The sequence below is a fragment of the Rhinolophus hipposideros genome (genome assembly GCF_964194185.1).
Source record: "Rhinolophus hipposideros genome assembly, chromosome: 9".
NCBI classification, from domain to species: Eukaryota; Metazoa; Chordata; class Mammalia; order Chiroptera; family Rhinolophidae; genus Rhinolophus; species Rhinolophus hipposideros.
This window is the reverse complement of record NC_138055.1, coordinates 25031032-25050285: the sequence shown is the minus strand read 5'-3', so window position 1 is coordinate 25050285 and position 19254 is coordinate 25031032. Positions and strand designations below refer to the sequence as shown.

Below are 19254 nucleotides of genomic sequence, written 5' to 3'. Positions count from 1 at the left end.
TCTTATTCTCAGTTTTTTACTGAATCTGAGCCTCCTCAAGTGGATGTCCCCTCAAGTAGCACAAAGCCCAGCTTCTTCTCCAGGGGAGATTAGGTGACACCTTCCCAGTTGAACATCTTTCACAGAAAGATTTAGCAAGTTTTTTAAAAATATTTAATCTAAATTATTATCCTCATTCTATATATAAAAGAATAACACTTTAAAAAGTTAAATAAGGGGTGGCCGGTTAGCTCAGTTGATTAGAGCATAGTGCTAATAACACCAAGGTTGCCGGTTCAATCCCTGCATGGGCCACTATGAGCTTCCTTAAAAAAAAAAATTAAAACATTAAAATAAAAGTTAAATAGCTTGTTCAAAATTATGCAGCTAATAATCAGGAGTGGGACTTGAACCCAGGGAGTTGAACTCTGGAGTTCCTGTGGCAAAGCACTAAGTTTAATTAGTGATAAGTTTCTTAATAGACTGGCCAACTCTGATAAGAAAGGAGGAGGAAAATCTCTGGGATCTTGTTCTAGTCAAGTCCTGGCTTATACTACTCCCAGGTATATTTCACACAGTGTATAAGAGAAGAGAGACTTGGGGGTTGGGGGCAATGATAAGATCTTGCATAAGGAACACAAACGAATTACAGGTACAGAGATTATTTTTCCAGTGCTCAAGATTTTTACCCCTGGAACAGCAATGTAAATAATTTCTCTAGATAAATTTGTACAAATCTCTCTCACTAGTATGTTCTGAATTGAACAAGTTATCCTGCAGCATCAATACCGCCCCCTGGGTTTGGGAAGGGACAGGCAATGCAGTGAAGGGGTGAGAGCAATGCCTCTCGAGTTCAACTACTGTGGTTCGAATTAATCCTAGCACTCATTAGCATTCACCTTGAGCAGTTTACTTATTCTCTGCACCTCAGTTTCTTCATCTGTAAAATGTGATTAATAGTGGTATATCAGTACCTAGCTCATTGATTTGCTGTAAACATAAAATAATATCAAGCAAAAACAGTACTTAAAACAGTGCCCAGCAGAGAGTAAATTCTTTACAAAAAGACACTGGGCTGGCTATTAGTCCTCAGCAGAGCAAATGCTTTGCCTCCAATTTAGGGAGTTAGAAACAGGCTCAGAGATCTCCTAGTCCAGTTGTTCTCAAAATTTAGCAAGCATCAGAATAGTCATGGGGATGTAAAGTACAGCTTAGGGAATATAGTCAATAATATTGTAATAACTATGTATGATGTCAGGGTGTGTACTAGATTTCCGGGGGATCACGTCGTAAGTTTTATAAATGTCTAAGCACTATGCTGTACACCTGAAACTAATGTAATATTGAATGCCAATTGTGATTGAAAAATAAAAAACTTAAAAAATAAAAGAATAAAAATAAAAATAATCAAACCTGAAAACAACTTTAGCAAGTATCAGAATCACCCAGAGGGCTTGTTAAAACACAAATTGCGGGCCCACACTACTGCCCCATCCCCACAGTTTCTCAGAGTAGGTCTGGGGTTGGGGCTGGAATTTGCATTTCAAAGGAGCTCCCAGGAGATGCTGAGGCTGTTGATCTGGGACCACACTTTGAGAACCGCTTTCTAGCACATATTCTCATTTTACAGACAGGGAAGCTGAGGCTCAGACTGGTTAAGTATATTGACCAATATAGTGGTTAAGTATATTGGCTCTGGGGATAGAGCCAGGAGTGCAGTTTCCAGGCTCTCGCCCTCATATGGAAAGATGCTGGCTCAGGTAGTAAATGGCCATCAACTGTGATTGGATGGATCAGCTGTGGCTAATTGGCCGTCAGCTGTAACCAGTGAGCCATTGGCCACTAATATAACTGCTGTAGTTACGCTAGCAGCAAATGGGGGCTAGCAAGAAGATGGTGGCTGAACTAGCAAGCGTGGATTGCAGCTAGCAAGTGGGGTTGGTTGGTTGGTTGGTTGGCAGAAAAACAGACGACAGGTTGCAGATCGTGTGGCTTCTGCTTCCTGTGTCTCCAACCCAGCCGCCAGTGAGACTATAGTGGTATGACACCCCTATCTATGGCTCCATGGGTGTTCCATTTTGGCCTCACAATGTCCTGCATTCTTATGTGGGGAGCAAAACTAGAGACCCCGCATGCCACCCGGCATGACTCCAAGTCACCCAGAGCCAGGGCTGAGACCTGAATAACAGTGGCTGCCAGGCCAGTGCTCTTTTAATTCTGCTCAGTCAGAGGTCCAAGTTCCTCCAGACACAGTTGTGGGAGAGCCGCACCTTCATAGCTGTGTGAATGAGCTTTCCCACATTGGCATAGCAGCCGCTGGGGAGCTGGTTTCCTGCCATCCACTCGAGAGCATCCTGGATGTTCTTGTCATCAATGAAGATGAATTCCTGAGCTTGGCCAAAGCACTTGGTGACAAAGGCTGTCAGCCTATATGGGTAAAGGGAGACAAGGCACAAAGGGGGATTTCCAGCTGAGGATGCGAGAGTTCTATAGTTTTTTCTGGTGTGTGGTTCCAGAAGAGGAGGTGAGAAAACAGACTTCCCAGGAGGCTTGGAAAAGGGAGGCATTAAGAGGCATTAATGGGGAAAAGGACTCAGGAGGCACAAAGTCAGGAAGAAGGGTGAGGGGCTTGACCATACATGAAGCTGAAATAAACAGTATTAAGGAGGTAAAGGATAGAAAGAAGGAATGGGATTAAGGGGACAGGTAAAGGAATAGTTTCACAGGGTCCAGGAATTATTCTCTGGGATACAGAACACACTGGGAATTGGGCAATGTTACCATGTGTTTCCATTTCCGTCCTTCTCCCCAAAGGCACTGTATGAGCCATTGCTATGCTTGTACATTAGCTCCTTCTGGTACCCTGGGAAGACAGACATCGTTTTTAGAGGACAGTGACAAGTTCAAAAAACACCCCCATGGCTTTCAAGGATGTGGGACACTTCATGGGGTGAACTGCCCTCTATCTTATCAACTTATCATAGGCCCTAGTGAAGGGGTCCAAGAAGATGACTGAACCAACTCACCAAGCTCCAGGAAGCCCATTGCCCGGGACCTGGTTTCCTGGGTCAGCAGCCCAGACTTCTCCAGGTACCGCAGAACGTAGATGATGGGTGCAAACAACACCATGTTCTGTTCCCCACAGCCACTTGGCATCTGCACCAGGTTGTCTAGGTTCTGCAGGGCTGTGCCCATAATGTCCCCTGGGATCCAAAAAGAGAAAGAATGGGGGAAGTCGAAGCAGGAACCCTTACAGTTATCATTCACTCAACAAACATGTATTAGCTATCATTAAGTGAGTATCTATTCTGTGGCCGGGGAGACAACAAGTCAAATATGGTCTCTACCTCAAAGAGCTCATGGTCAGAAGGGCAATCACAATACATTACAATTCTAGTCATTCTAAACAGTTATAATATAGTACTGCAATATTGGGAATGTATAAGGTGCTGGAGTACACAGAGAGGTTACATAGGTCACCGTAGGGGGGTTCAGGGCTTTTAAGAAAACATGTCACTGAAAATGATGAGTGATATAACCAACCTGTGGTACTTCGACTCAATCTTTAAGTTCCTCCACTGCCTATAAGTACATCAGTCTCCAAATCACCAAGTCCCTCCCAAACACGCACAATCCTGATACCCTTTTCCAAGTTATATCTACTGACCCTTCCATTTACTTCATAAGCCAGGAAGCCTGATATAAGTGACTGGTGAACATCTGCATTTCAGCCATGGTGTTCAAGTCACATTTATAAATACGTACTGAATGTCAACTGTACTAGAAATAGAATTTAAAAAGACATGGCCCTTGTCCTCAAGGAGCTCACAATACACGACGGAAGATAGACAGTAAGCTATACTACAATTACAGTGTTGTGAAGGCTATACCAGAGATATGAATCAAATGCAGTCAAAATGGAGAAATTTTAACCTGGAAGGGATTTTGGTTGGGGGTAAAAGTAAAAAGAAGAACCTAATATTTCTTGAGCTCCTACTATGATCTAGACATTTTGCTGGGAACTTTATATTATATTTAATCTTTACACCAATCCTGAGAAGTAGGTTATTATCACTGTCTTACAGGAGGGAAAAGAAGGATCAGAATTGTTCACTAACTTATTCAAGGTCACCATTAAATGGCACAACTGGGGTCACAAGATTGATATGATTTTCAAGCACATGCTTTTCTACTCACTCCCTCTCCTCGCCCAAAGAAGAGGCATGTACTGCATTGGTAAATATGGTTGAATCTTCCCCCAAAATTTATCAAATAGGTAAATTCCTCATTTTTTAAATGGCTGTTGCAAAAATTTTGTCTCTCCTCTACCCAATCAATGGACCACCTAACCCTAAATACATATCAAGCTTCAATAACCTTCAGCTTCCTCCTGCCCAGACTCCTTTCTGTTTTTAACTAGAACACGTCTGTCTAATCCCAGCCGTACTGTTACCTATAGCCTGTATTTGACCACCATATAAAAAAGCTCTTCTTCCTTCATCACTTCTGATCCACCACACCTTCCTTCAGGTAGGTATACATGCCCCACCCCACTCCACAGCCTCCAGCCCCACTTTTTGAACCCAAAATCTCTAGCTGCTTACCCAGAACAGAAACATAAGCTTTGGTTGAATCAGGAACAACATCTACAGGGAGGTCCAGGGAGATGGATTCTGAAGCCACTTTTCCTGTGAGAGGGAGAGAAAAGGTGAAACAATAGAAGGTGGTAAGAGTGGGGTTCACAAGTCCAAACATAGAAAAATGTTCCATAATCCACGGTGTTCTATAACCCAGTACTTTCTATGGGACAAAAGCAGATTTTTTTTTTAAACCTGTTCATTGTGATCCTTGCTGAAAATGCATTCTAAGAGAGTCTTGATTGTGTTTTACACTTTCTCTTCTTCATCGTGCCTCTCAGCTAATTGGTCCCTTTTGGGAATGGCACCCCTAGTTATTCCTATACCTTCTTGTCCTGTATATTCCTCATTATGCCTAAGAAAATCTTCAGTTGCCTAAGGGAATTCTCACCACCAGCCCCTCTCTGAGTTCACCCACCTGTGGGGCACAGCAATGAGCTGTGTGTCTTCTCCACGAGGACTCCCTCTGGCTGACATAAAGAGAGACATGGACAGGTGAAGATAACGAAGATGAATGTCAGGGCAGGTGGCACTGAAGGAATAGGAAGGGGAAGGAAAATGGGGAGAAAAGTCCCTCCCTGTGCCCCCCCCCCCACGGGCTTCTCTCGGAGCTGGGGAGAACAGAGCTTCTCTTTGAAGCCCAGAAGGACTCCATTTCAACCCAGGAATGGGCCTCTCAGTAAAACTCTTTTTGATCAAGGGCTACAGCTAAGGACAAGTTTGGGAAGCTTCCAAGAAACAGGATTATAATGGAGTTCATGATAGGATTTTTTAAAAGCAGCTAATGATGACCTTAGGGATTTTGATAAGAGAAACTAACATTCATTGAGTGTCTACAAAAAGTACCAGGCACTAATAAAGTGTATTAGGCACTTTCACAGACCATCGATATTGGTTAAGCAAATAGTTAGAGGCAGAAAGATGCCAGGAAAGGAGAAAGGTGAGCTACCTGACTGGAGTTGGTGTAAGACTGCTGTGAGATACTAAATGGTATGATTAGACACACACCAAACATCCATGGGTTGATTGCTGTCTCTCCCTCTGAAGCTAGGCCTGCAGAAAACTCACCTTGACCAGAACTGGTTTGATGAGTGTGTCACTCCGGCCCTTTTCTGGAACAAACCCCTTCTGACCCCCACAGAGTTCATTGCTGTCCAGAATCTTAGTACTAATAGTAAAGTTTACGTGACCTGAGAAGAAAGAAGGAGAAAGGAAGGCATTAGCCCTATTGCCAGGGGTACCAATGAAGTCTTTCCCCCTCTAGACCTGTGCTTCTCAAACTTAATGGCATACAAACTCTAATTCAGTAGACCTGGGGTAGGACCTGTGTTCTACATTTTTCACAAGCTTCCAGGTAATGTCAGTGATGCTGATACAGTGTGTCGGCAGCCTCTAAGGGTCTCCAATGATTACTGCGTCCTGATATTTACACTATTGTATAATCCCCTCTCATTAATGAAGATTTAGTGGCTCATTTCTAATGAAGACGATAGGGCAAAAGTAATGAGATGTCATTTCCGAGATTTGGTTTTAAAAAAGACTGCAGCTTCTGTTTTGGGTGAACTCTTTCCCTTGAATCTCTCGCTCTGGAGAAATCCAACTGTTCTTGTGAGGAACAGAAGCTATGGAGTGAACTTGGAAGTAGATCTTCTCCCAGTCAGGTCTTCAGATGAGCACAGAGACCTTGCTGACAGCTTGACTGGAATTTCATGAGACACCTTGAGCCAGAGGCACCCAGTTAAGCTGCACCCCGATTACTGACCCACAGATACTGTGTGATAACGTTCATTCTTTTAAGCCACTGAGTTGTAAGGTAATTTGTTAAGCAGCAGTGGATAACTAATACACCTGAATACTGTACTTTGAGTTGCAAGGAACTAATCCATGAGCAAATACTAGAGTTAGTATGGTGATGAAATGAGTTAATCTATGTAGAGCAATTAGAATAGGACCTGGCCCATAATAAGCACTTGGTTAGTAACGTGATGATATATCCCTAGTCCTGGCAGAAATATTAAGAGCTCCCCCTTTCACACTCAAAATAGTCCAGTTTGGATAATTCTTTAGGTTATCTATCAAAGAGTATTTGCTTATTTATTTGTAACATAGACTTAGGAAGGAGAAAAATAGAGACAAAAAAAAGGAAAGAGGAAACAAAGCAGATGCAGTAAAGGATGGAGTTCTCAATCTCTGACCTTTTGCTCTGTGCTTTCCCTCCCCAGCTACCACTTCCTTCTCTTACCTAACTTGATGGCTGTGATATTCCAGTGATAGGTTTTTGCTTCATCCGCACAGAGACAGCTGGAGGCTTGAGAATCTGGCCATGATTCTACTTGGTACTCATCTGATTTAGCCAGGTTAGTCTGAACCTGAAGAGGATGTTTAAGAGATGAAGGGTATGAGCAAAGGAGATGGCACACAGAGGCTTAGGAAAATGTGGGGGCTAAAACACCAGCATTGCCATCTCTTTCTCAGGCAAAACTGATACGCTTCCATTTAGGGACAAACTTACGGTGTGGGGTGCTGGCATCTACTTCCTGTATCCCCAGTTCTTACCCTGATGCAATCCTTTAGATAATTGAAGATGGTGGCAGTAAGACGAAAGGATTCCCCACGAACCACGGAGTAAGGGAGAGTCAGATCAACAAAGAACGGCTTGAACGCAGTGAGTCCGACAGTGGGTGAAAGACCAAAGCCGTTGGACTGGGAAGTGCAAAAAGTCATGGCCTTCCACTTGGTGATGGTATCAGGAAGCGTGAGGTAGACAGCCTCCTTCCCTGAGTTACTGTGAGAACACAAGAACCCAGGTGAGGCAGACAGCAGGAGAAAGAAAGCATTTGGGAATTAAACTACAAATTTATCTGCAGAAGTGAAGTTTTTGTTGTTGTCCATGGGAGGAAAAGCAAAGAGTCAACTGGACTGGAGAACACGTGAATCTCAGACGGTGACTCTTCAGGTGAATGGAGATGTACAAATACAGGAGAAGGGCGATGCCTGAGTATGTTGGGTGTGCTATGTGTGAGTGGGCATGTGTGTGCAAACATGTCTGAATGAGAGGCCAGTGCTCTCCGAATCTATGAAGATAGGTGCTCTTACGGTTTGTCAAATGAGCAGGTAAGCAGTGAGCAGGAACTAAACTAATGTCAATACGTCCCTTTAAGTTTGTGTGGACCTGAAGTGAGAATGCACTGTCTGCACTATGTGAATATGAAGACATGTGGGTTTGTTTTGAGTGATTATATATGGTTGTATAGGAATTCAGGGAAAGAAACACGTTCCCATATCCCCATTAAACCTTCTTGGCTCGAGACTTAGATTCTTTAGAAATGATCTGATCCTGAGTTTTCGGCTGACTCCACACTGTATAATCTTGCTGTACCACTGAAGTATCACTCACCCAACAGGAAACAGATCCCAGAGCCAAGTCTCTGGGAAGTATTGGCGGACCTGAGAATCCTCTGACCGAATTGAAGAAGATGGTGACTCAAAAGCCACTGGAGCAATATGATCACTTTCTAAGAAGACCAAGAATAAAGGAATTTTAGACCACAGAACACTTCTGTTGTCAGATAAATTGAGATGAAGAGACTACTAATCACAAGACCAGTGACAGACACAGAGATTTGGCCAGGGAATGAGTAGATAAAACCTTCAGACTTCAAAAGCCCTCCCCAAAGAGAAAGATTCTTGGGAAACTGCCTGCATATCATACAACCTACTATCATTCTGAGGCTAGAGGCTCAGGGCAAGAACAGGAGGCAAAGAGGGAGCTTTCAGAGTTCCATAATTCTAAACCTCTCAGTGACCCCACAAGCCACAGGGGTAGCTTACCTCCACCCATTATGTTGCTATATTTTGCAGACTGGTGACTGCAATCTGCTGGGTTCTTGATTTTGGCATTGGACAGTATTTTCAGGCCCATGTTCTGATAAGTACCAAAGAGAAAAGTGAAAATATTAAGTCCCCTCCCTTAATACAAGGGCTACGGGCCTAGGAATTCTACCCTCACAGTGTTGAACTAAGACATCCCTTTCCTATTAATGGTGAGACTGGTGGTTATTACCCAATACTCAGCCACCAAGATTGGTTCACTTCTGTTCCAGGTAGTGTGAAAGGTTTTCAATTAAACTTATTTCATGGTTAAATATGTTTAATGCTTCTTTCAAATATTAGTCACTGTGTCCTTATTATTTGATTTAGACTCTAAACTTTCTGAAGACAGGAACCACATCACCTCAATCAAGTCAACAAAAAATACATTGTGTATTATGAAGGATCCAGAATTAGAGTAGAAAGATGAACAAGACATGATTCCTGACCTCCTGGTCAGGCTGGGGCCCCAGCATCCCAAGCTTCTGGGAATAATCTCATAAAATAGATGCAGTATTTTTATAATAATAAGAGACTGCTGGCCTACCTTTCCTCATTTTTCTTCCTAATGATCCCATAGAAATCAATATTTGGGGATCACAGAGAGAAGACAGCCTCTCACAGTGGTTCTCTTCCAATGCAACGAGGCAATTTCTTCAAGCATTAGAACCAAGAGAGATTACCTTACCTATCAAGAGGTTTTTTGGGTTTTCTTCAAGATTTTATCCCTGTCAGTGCCCACATGACTCTGCTTTTTAGATATGGACTTTCCTTCTCCCTCCTCCCATTACCACTGTTTCTATAAGAAAAAAGACGGATAAGGATATCTACCTGGAAAAAACTGAAAAGGTTCACGCCGTTAGAGATCCAAGGCCTCCACATAATTGAATGCCTGCTCCAACGCTCTTCAGGCACTGAATCAATGAGGGGTCGAGGAAGGTCCCGTGGGCCAGACACTGGACACTGATCATATTCGGCCACCTGATAGGGGTAGTGACCATACCAAAATGGGAACATCCCATATACCTGTGATAAAAGGGAGGAAAGAAAGAAAGCATTGGCACAGTGAAATCAGTTGAGGAAGTTCTCGCAGATTCTGGTGCTATATATAGTTCACCACCTTGATATTATTTCTCTTCATTCCTCCAGAATTATTCCTATATTTATTTATTTCATCATAACCTCTTCCTTACTTTTTAAATTTTAACCTTTACCTCACCTTTTTTTCATAATCAGTTCCCCTTATCTCCTATTTCATCTTCTTTCCTTATCTCTATGTCCATATTAATTGCACCCTTCTCATACCATCAATTCTACCTCTATTTTCACATCCTTTTCTACCACCTTATGGTAGTGTACTATTTCCCTAAGACTTTCTTTCCCACTCCCTGGAACCCATCCCTTATTCAAGGCAGTCAAATGGTCTTTCCTGCCAACTCCCTCTTCCCACTCATTAGCAGACTACTCACAGAGCGGTTGCTCAGCTCTCTCTCTGGCCGAAGCAGTAAGACACCCTCATCCACGGCCCGGACTGCACACAGGGACCCAGGAGCTGCCTGTAGCTGTAGTTCCACATCTGCTCCTGGAAGCTGCTGGGAAGGTGAGAAGCCAAGGGAAACCTGGGGAAGGAAAAAATATAACTTGGGGATCAGGTAAGCCTGGATAGGAGGAGAAAAAAATGTAATTTGGATCATCAGCCAACATGCACCAGCTGTGGTATCCAGCCCACTCTTTCGCTTTTATACTGATTTTTCCTTTGCAAAGTCTAAGGCTTTGAGAACCAATGTCTTACAATAGAGTTGAGAAAAGTGAGCAGCAGAGTAGAATGATACAGAACATTTAAAAGACAAAAAGAAGGGGGGAAACAACATATGTAATAGCTATATTTGGAATAGCTGCATATGTGATTTCCCAATATGACTTTTTATAAAGAAGCAGGAAAGAGACAGATGTCAACAAAACATACTAAAGGTATAAATACAATATGATATCCAACTTCAATATTATCTTATTTCCCTGCCCCTGCTTTATCTCCAACCCTGGCATACACAAGATCTCTCTCTATGCCCAGATCTTTTATTCACCCTCCTCAAAGTGCCATTTTACCTGATTATCAAAGCACATCTCTACTGAGAACTGAATTTTGTCAGCTATAACGCCTCCACTGGGAAAAATGGCATAGATCACCAGGGAAGGATCAGGGGCAAGTCTGGAACTGAAGGTCAGTGAGAGAGAGAAGAAGCTTTTCAATCCTGAAAGACAAGAGGTCATACATAGGGATGAGCCTGCACTCACGTACCATTGACACCCGACGACATGTTTGCACTTCTCATTGGGCCAGCTGCAGGCCTCATAATGCAAGTTACTTCTCATGTTCCTATTCTTCTATGGTTATTGGTACTGTTCTGTTTTCATTACTTTTATGCATAACAACTGTTTTCTGGAAGTTTCAAATATCTTTTCTCTTCCATGAGAAGCGTGAACACTCACCTCTCTTCTTAGAGTTCAGGTGTTTCTGCCCCTCCATCTCCAAACTTCCTTTCCCTATTAACTAAAGAGAACAAAAAAAGCATCAACAGCATAGACATTATGGGAGTGTAACCTTGACTCCACTTCTGGGGCGTCGCTGCATCTCTCCATGGGGAGAGCCTCCTTTCATAGGCCCAGAGCCTGGCTCAGTACTTCACGCAGCATCCTTTAGCTTGTCAGATGTTGGCCACTGCCAACAGTTCCAACGCCTCTTCCTCCTGTTGGAGGTCTGCCTGAGAACCACAGAGGTTGGTGGGTGGAGACAAAGGGCATCATTGCCTCAAGTGAGATAGAATAGAAACCATTCTTCATAGTAGATCACTGTCCACCATTTCTTGAAGATCTCCAGGTTTTATTCTCTTATAATCCTTGTAACATAAATTCAGCTAAAATGCATCCTCACAACCGTTTTTTATTATCACTCAATGCAAAATCCAACGGAAATGAGTGCCTTAAACTGCCTTGAGCCCTTCTGCCATTGGACTCTCTGGAAAAGTCCTTTTCTAACTCTCCTTGTTCACTCTCACTTGAAACTGAATCCAGTGAAATGATTTTTAAGCATGCTGTGATTTCTGATGCCAGTCAAGGGCTCTATGACCAGTTTGTTAGACTACCATCTGACAGTCCTTCCACACTGAGCAACCCCAGCTCCACTTTTCTCCTAGGTCTCCCCACACTTCGGTCCCGAAGACAGTGCCTTGTTATCACTCTGACTTGTTATTTTCCACCTATGCCTCCTCATTCTGTTGTGCCAGGATGATCGTTTTAGCTTGATGAAGACACTGGAACAATTCAGTGTGGAGAAAATCTTTCAGATACTTGGGGAGGAAAGGAATGAAGAGATTTGGACCACCAAACCTGAGGTTTACATAAGTCTAATGCCTCAGCATCACCAAGGTGACCAATAAAGCTTCTTATCTTTATACATGTCTTTCAGGCTACGAGTTGTGATTTTATTTCTCCAACAAGAATGCTATCAATGTTAATTTTAACCCTCCATCATCTATTTTTAAAATATTGACCAATGAAACACAGAATAAAATTTATTCTTAGTTCCATCCTCTCCTCAAACTCCCTCCTACCCACCCACCCAGCTCCTTTTCAGCCCTGGCCAGTAACATTTTCTTGTTAATTCCTCCTTTTGTTTTCCCACAAAATTTCCTTGGGCTCCTGCTGAAAATCTCTTTATTCCTCATTTTCCCCCATCCTTTACACTTACACTATGCAATACAGTAGCTGTTGGCCACATGTGACTACTGAGCCCTGGACATGTGGCTAGTCCAAACTCCGTTAAGTAAAATAAAATACAGACTTTGAGTTTCAAAGAACTGAAACTCAGCTAAAACAAAGAATGTGAAATATCTATTAATAATTTTTATATTAATTTCATGTTGAAATGATCAGGTGTTGGATATATTGGATTAAAATAAAATATATTTGAAAAATTAGTTTCACCTGTTCTTTTAACTTTTTTTAATGTGGCTCCTAAGAATTTTGAAATTACTTACGTGTCTTGCATTATCTCTATCTGGACAATCTATCCACCCTCTCCTGGTCATTCTCCCCATTCCTTCTCCTTCCCAACACACTTTTACCAATTCTCATTTCCCAGTCTCACATAGTAGGAGAAGATGATTTCCTGGTCAGGGTTTGCATCAGTTGGATCAATGTAATAATCCACCAGTACTTCCTGGGGCTGCCCACATTCCAAGGTGCCCTTTAGTGGGCGGATGCCAACAAAGCTGCGAGTTGTGTTGTAGAAGGGTTGCAGGTGCAGGTAGGCATTTTGGTAATATCCAGCCATCTGTTCTTGGTTATATACCAAATCTTCCATTTGAAACCTGCCCTGAGGAAGAGGAAAAAAACATCTCTTTTAGCATGTACCCCGACCATATTAACCCCGTGGACTTGCTATGATTTTCAAATAGACCTGTCTCAAATCTTCACTGCCAAAGAATGGCATGTAGATATTTCCACAGAGGTCCAGCCAAGGATGTTTGAGGACTCCATGATAGTGGCCGTGTGCAGTGGCATTTTGGTATGTAAGGGAGTGAAAAATGGGCTGAATTATAGTTGTCAAGTATTGGGAAATTGTGATGATATACCTTCACAGACTGATACCTAGGGAATAGATAAGCATGACTATGGTTATATAGAAATTAAAGAATATATCCCAAGGACAATAAAACTAGGTATAGAGAGTAATAAAACTGAAATAATTATTTCTGAGTGATCAAGTGATGCCTAAGGAAATAGTTAAATTAGCCACAAGGCAAATAGCATGTGTTTGCTTAAGCAGTGTGGCTGAATGAGTAGTTAATGGCTCCCTGCATCAACAGCCTTTAGCATCTTATCTTTCAGTGCTTTGGTAGCCTAGCTGTGGGCCCGTCAGATGACTTGTTGTTGGAAATGAGATGTTAGCATAAGTGCGCTAAGTAGAGGCTTGGAAAAGCCCTTGCCTGTCCACTTTGGTTCTTGCACCTCCTCATAACTGAGAATATACCTGGTTAGCTTGCGGGAGCATGAGGGACGTGTGGAGCCCCAGCATACAGCTAGCTGATCTACAGACATAAGGAGTCCACCAAGATCAGTCAAGCTGCCCATCTGGTTAGCCCAGGGGCACGAGCTATACATGTTTTTTGTTGTATAATACTAAAGTTTTGTAGTTGTTTGTTAAGCACCATTGTTTGACAGTTGACAACTAATCCAAGTAGGCTTCCTTATAAGTATCCAAAAGCTAGACTTCACTTCTTTGCCATTTTTATGAGTAACTGGGGGAGTAAAGGGACAGGAGGAAGAAGACAATTCTAGGCCATTTTTCTCTTCTCTACTCTGAGTTCAAATTAGGATCAAATAGACACGGGAATAAGTTATAAGATGAATTAGTAGAAATTTCTATCTCAATGGTCATTTATTTGATTGATTTTAAAACAAGCAGGACCTAAGAAAAAGTTTTTGCCAACTGCGCGGCAGAAGTACTAGTGAGTGAGAGAGATCGAATTACAAATGGGGCAGGAAAAAGAAAAAATAAAGCACTAACACTTTGTTAGTGAAGACACTAACAAAGGAAGTTATAAAATATCTAAAAAAATAAAAAAATGCTTAAAGAGATACAAATGCTCTCTGTCAAGGAAAATTTTGAAGTTTTCCTTTAGGGAAGGCTTTAGTGCTGGAAAGCTGGTCCTTCCCAGTGCTTACCTCCAGAGAAATATATGTTCCATTCCAATGAACTGTATCCAGCTTGAAGGGAGCAAGGCCTTTGTCGTCAGTAATTAGGGTGTGGTTGATGGTTCCATTTGTGCCATGAATCACCAGAAACACTGCATGATTCTTGAGGAGGGAGCCATCATGGCCGCTAACTCTTATCTGAGAGGTGAAGGTCATTAGATTTAGGTTTGGAGTTGGTTTGAGTATGAGGTAAAGTGACATGATAACAGAAACTCTCAGAACACATTTCAGGAAAGAATCCAGAAATAGATAAATGAGATTCAAGGATTGGAAACAAGGATATATGAGGAACTAAGAAATACACAGAAGTTGCTTAGTCTGGTGCAGAAGTATATTTGCCACATAGTTACCGTGTTTCACCAAAAATAAGACCTAGCCAGACCATCAGCTCTAATGCATCTTTTGGAGCAAAAATTAATATAAGACCTGGCATATTATATTAAGACCCAGTCTTAAAGTATTGGAAAATAAGACCGGTCTTATATTAATTTTTGCTCCAAAAGACGCATTAGAGCTAATGGTCTGGCTAGGTCTTATTTTAGGGGAAACATGGTAATGAAGCTTTAGGGCCCTTCATTTGCAGAAGCCCTTCCCAAGACTCTCTACAGTATTTGCTTTCATTTTCTTAGAGAATCCTCTTCCACTCCCAAATTGTATAATCCTTAGGCTTTAAGAAAATCTGGATCTACTCTTAGTCTAGACAAAAGATAACTAAGGAATAAATGGATCTAAATACACACACACACACACACACACACACACACACACACACACACACACACGTTAGTGTGTTGACCAGTTGTCTGAGAAGTGAAGAAAGATAAGCGGTACAGAGGAGAAATTGTTAGGTATTAGAAAGAAGACACTAACAAAGGAAGTTATAAAATATCTTAAAAAAGTAAAAAAATGCTTAAGGAGATACAAATGCTCTCTGTCAAGGAAAGTTTGATATTAACCTTGCCTAGCTGCAGGAGCCCAGACTAGATGGTTTCTCCAGATAACTTGCAACCCTAAAATTCCAAGATTTGAACACTAGAATACGAGCCCCTGGTTTTAGAAAAGGCACTGATGTCACATTAATATTGAAGGTACATCTCAGGTGGGATTAAAGGCAGCACCACCTGAGAAGAGTAGACATTCTGGATGCAGGCTGCCTGGGTTTTATCATAGTTACCATTCACTAGCTATATAACCTTGGGAAAATCACTTCACCTCTCTATGCCTCAGTCTGTCTCCTCATCTGTAAAATGGGGCCAATAATAATGTCTATCTCACAGGATTATTGAAAGATTAAATAAGTGAATATACATAGAATACTTAGAATAATGCCAAGTTAGTCTTATTAATATATGTCTACAGGAAAGAGGCAATAGTAGATGGTTAAGCAATTTTTGTTTGTACAGAAACAAGTTTCAACATACCTTCCCACTGAAGGGGAAATTGGGGTAATAATAATCATTGGTGTCTTCAAAGGTCATTGATCCTATTTGTGTGGAAATGTAGATATCCTGTGTGGTATTAGCTTCCACTCCTGCAGAGGGAAACCAGATATATGATCATCTAAATGTCTGATATCCTCACCTTCATGTGTAACATAAAATTCCTGAAAGGAGGTGCCCCAGAATTATAAAGCTGAATATATTTTTGACCAAAGGTCCAAACCAATTCCTCCCCCCCAAACTTTGGAGGACATAAGTAGGCAGATTTCTCTTTGACTATGAACTAGGAACAGTCACTCCCAAATGCTAATGAGGGTAGTTGAATCCTCTGAGAAGGTGTGTCCCTGGGACAGCCCATTTTCTTTCTCCTTTCTTAATGAACCAAGGAGTATCCCACTTACCTGTGCCTTCCTCCACCACAGTAGTCACAATATTGATGCTGTTTCTGTACATATAACCAGTGAAGTTGAAGGTGGACATGTCCACAGAAGCTGAGAAGCATCCTGCTTTGTCAGTCTAATGAAGCAATCAGAGAGAGAATGAATAACCTAATCTCTACTTCATATGAAAATAATTCCTTTTCTCCATACTTTAGTTTCTCCATCTTTAAGATAGAAAAACTCTCCTGTAACATGGAGTGTATACCTATACATATATAATCATGAAATGACTTTCAATCTCCAAGATATGAGAAGGGGAAAAGAACCAAGTGCAGAACAGGATAATTGTATCTCCCAAGGGTTTTGATTAATTTCTTAATTACAAGGCAGATTCTGAAAGACTTTATCTCTTTAGAATAAAGAAGACTGTTTTGTTCTTTGGAACAAGGATAATAATCATGTGAAATGCTTTCTACTTTGGACTTTCTACCACTTTTCTTTATTGGTGCTTACTTACTTGCTCTTTAGGACATGTGAATAAGTTTCCTTTTCTATATCCCATTTACTCACCTGTCCAGAGAGCTTCCGGCATTTGTCAGGTAGCTGTTCCCGTTCTGCCTCTTGAAACCAGTAAGTATATGCCTTTTGACACACTGATACCTGCACTGCCCCTATCATGGGCTTTCCATACGTGTACCTAACCCAGAAAAGCATGAAGAGTCAGAGTTGGAAAATTCCACTTGAAATCCAACCCTCCTCCCCCAAACACCAATTTTCCTTCTTTCCCACACTCCAATCTCTGCAAGTACTCTGACAATCTTACTCTTCTCCAGCTCTCGTTCATTTCCCTGCTTTACTCAAGCCTTAGAGTATTGCCATTACACAATAAGTACCATCCAAAGGACAGAATAGGGTCTTTCTTTTTCCTTACCCCTATTTCTCCATGGGATTCACTATTGTGTTCAGCACGAAGTAAACAGTAAATCAATAATGCTGGCTGAGTGAGCAGTGGGAAGTAAGAGCCTAAATAAAATTAGGAAATGTGTTCTTGGAGAAGTCATGATTACATAAAATAGCCCAAGCTTTACTGACTACCTCCATAATCCCTCTTCCCATAACATTCCCTCGTCACACCTCACAGTGTAGCTTTAATCTCCACCAGATCCAGAGCTTTATTCTTACCTACAACAAACTTTTACTAAGAAAGATTCCTCCACAATTGACAAATGCTTGGGCTCCACCACTTCCACCTTAAACTTGGGCAGCACTGGAGAGAGTGAAAAGAGAAATGGAAAAAGAATAGGAAGAGAACTTGACCACATAGGTAGTGAATAGTGGGGGTGTAAAAACAGTGGTAATTAAGTTAATAAAATTAAGGGGGGCATAATTAAGGTAAAACGCACCTGAATTTATTAGCTGACTTCGCACTGATTCAAAAATAAATAAGTACCCCTCCCCATAGCCGATCTTTACCTTTGCTGATTTTGAGAGCAGGTTATGTCCAACACTTTGACCTGTTCATCCTCCCACCTACCATATTCTTCCACACTGAAGGTGCCAAAGTTCTTGTCCTCTTCCACTGCCACTGCATAGGTGCCCAGCATTGTCTCTGGTGCCAACTGGAAGGATAATTCTGCAATGCCTTGCTCGGGCACCACTTCTAGCCACTGTGCGATCCTGTTGTTATTTGGATCCTGTGTCCATTAAAAAGAAACTTCATGATGTGCCTGCCTGTCTGAATCCTACTTTGCACTGCAAAAAGCAGTTAAAGGACACTGTCTGTGTCCAGGAAGAACAGCTCCCTGGGTTATTTATAATTGTCTTCATTACTGAATGAGATAAATTTACCTATAGGTCCAGCTCCCATTTGGGAAGAAAAGGGTCCTTGTGGTTTCAAATGATCAGACTGAGTCCTCTAAGGTGTTATGACCAGTTTCAGAAAGTGGGCGTTAGGATGTCCTTTACGAAGAGTGTTTACTCTATTCTTGGTCCCTATTAAGGGACCATGCTGAGAGGATTGATTGTAAGATACCTGAGAGCTAGGTAATGTAATGGAAGAATGGAGGGGATGCTGTGGAGAATTCACGCTTCTAGCCCCTTTCTGTCTTAATATTTCTCATAGGTATTCATGTCACATTTAACTGTCAAGTGTCTATGACAAGAGCTTAAGACTGAAAACTAAGAGGAGTACAGAACAAAGGCTAGTTGAACTGGCATGGCACAGAAGAGTTACAGGAATCAGAGTGGGAGGGTTAGTCACAGCAGAGGTTGCTGACTTTATCCACAGGTTTAGGACTGAGCGGGCGGGCGGACGCAAGAGAACAAGCACAGTTAAGGTGGAATTGTGGGCACTTGGGTGCTGGGGCAGCCTCAGGCTCTGGGCCAGACTTCTTTCTGGCTTCAAAGTTTAGCACCAAACTCTCATTTGTCCTTCTCCACAACTGACAGAAAAGAAAAAGAAACTTCTACTTACCTGCAGTTCCACTATGGAATACTGAAAAGGAAAACAAGATAATGTGGGTTAAAGCAGGATAAGCCATAAGGATAGGCTTGCTGAAAGCAAAACATTCACAAAGGCCTCTTTCTTTCTCTGTGGCCCACTCCTTCCTTTCAAATGGCTCTTTTGTGCCCTGATAAGAGTAACAATGGGGCAAAGGCTTATTGGCTGGGAGAGGGGAGAAAAGAGATTTTCTTAAAGGGGTTGCCAGTCTCCAAACATTTGAAGAAATGGAGTTTTAGACCTGTCAGTAACCGTCAGTGCTCTGTGACCAGCTCTTCTATAAAATGCCCGAAGAGAAGTGTTAGCACCTGGAGGCTCCCCATTGTTTGTTTGTTTTTTTAAGCTTTTTATTAAAATGTAGCTAACATAGAATATTATATTACTTTCAGGTGTACACCATAGTTATTGAGGCTCTCCATTGTTTAAACCTCTTCTTTGAGCCAACTCTCTCCTGGCCACGTCTCCTGCTGTCTGAATGCCACTGGGCAGGATTCTTACTTTCAAGCATTGCAAAAAATTTTCTAAAAACAATTTTATTTAAAACAGCTCCATTAAAGGATCGTGTATAGTTTCCTCAAGGAAAGGGATGCTAAAACCATTAAGTTGGTGGGGAGCAGGTCATTGGGCTAGGAGTTTGAATATCACCCCAAAATTACTTGCCAATTTCAAAGGAAAAAGATATACCTTTACAT

The 19254-nt window shown here is 41.8% G+C and overlaps 1 protein-coding gene across 1 annotated transcript in view; it reads right to left on the bottom strand.

Annotated features, from left to right (window-relative positions):
* Window positions 1–19254, bottom strand: part of A2ML1 (alpha-2-macroglobulin like 1) — a gene marked incomplete at its 5' end in the record, with an annotated part of 37713 nt that overhangs the window by 13059 nt on the left and 5400 nt on the right. The window contains 22 exons of the mRNA XM_081059241.1: window positions 2250–2406; window positions 2761–2842; window positions 3006–3182; window positions 4584–4667; window positions 5035–5086; window positions 5685–5806; window positions 6859–6985; window positions 7173–7401; window positions 8014–8131; window positions 8448–8541; window positions 9318–9512; window positions 9956–10105; window positions 10593–10738; window positions 10977–11037; window positions 12634–12861; window positions 14214–14381; window positions 15665–15774; window positions 16084–16198; window positions 16633–16759; window positions 17245–17329; window positions 17597–17756; window positions 18536–18556. Of these exons, the coding sequence (XP_080915367.1) occupies window positions 2250–2406; window positions 2761–2842; window positions 3006–3182; window positions 4584–4667; window positions 5035–5086; window positions 5685–5806; window positions 6859–6985; window positions 7173–7401; window positions 8014–8131; window positions 8448–8541; window positions 9318–9512; window positions 9956–10105; window positions 10593–10738; window positions 10977–11037; window positions 12634–12861; window positions 14214–14381; window positions 15665–15774; window positions 16084–16198; window positions 16633–16759; window positions 17245–17329; window positions 17597–17756; window positions 18536–18556 (2808 nt within the window). The remainder of the gene's footprint in view (window positions 1–2249; window positions 2407–2760; window positions 2843–3005; window positions 3183–4583; window positions 4668–5034; window positions 5087–5684; window positions 5807–6858; window positions 6986–7172; window positions 7402–8013; window positions 8132–8447; window positions 8542–9317; window positions 9513–9955; window positions 10106–10592; window positions 10739–10976; window positions 11038–12633; window positions 12862–14213; window positions 14382–15664; window positions 15775–16083; window positions 16199–16632; window positions 16760–17244; window positions 17330–17596; window positions 17757–18535; window positions 18557–19254) is intronic.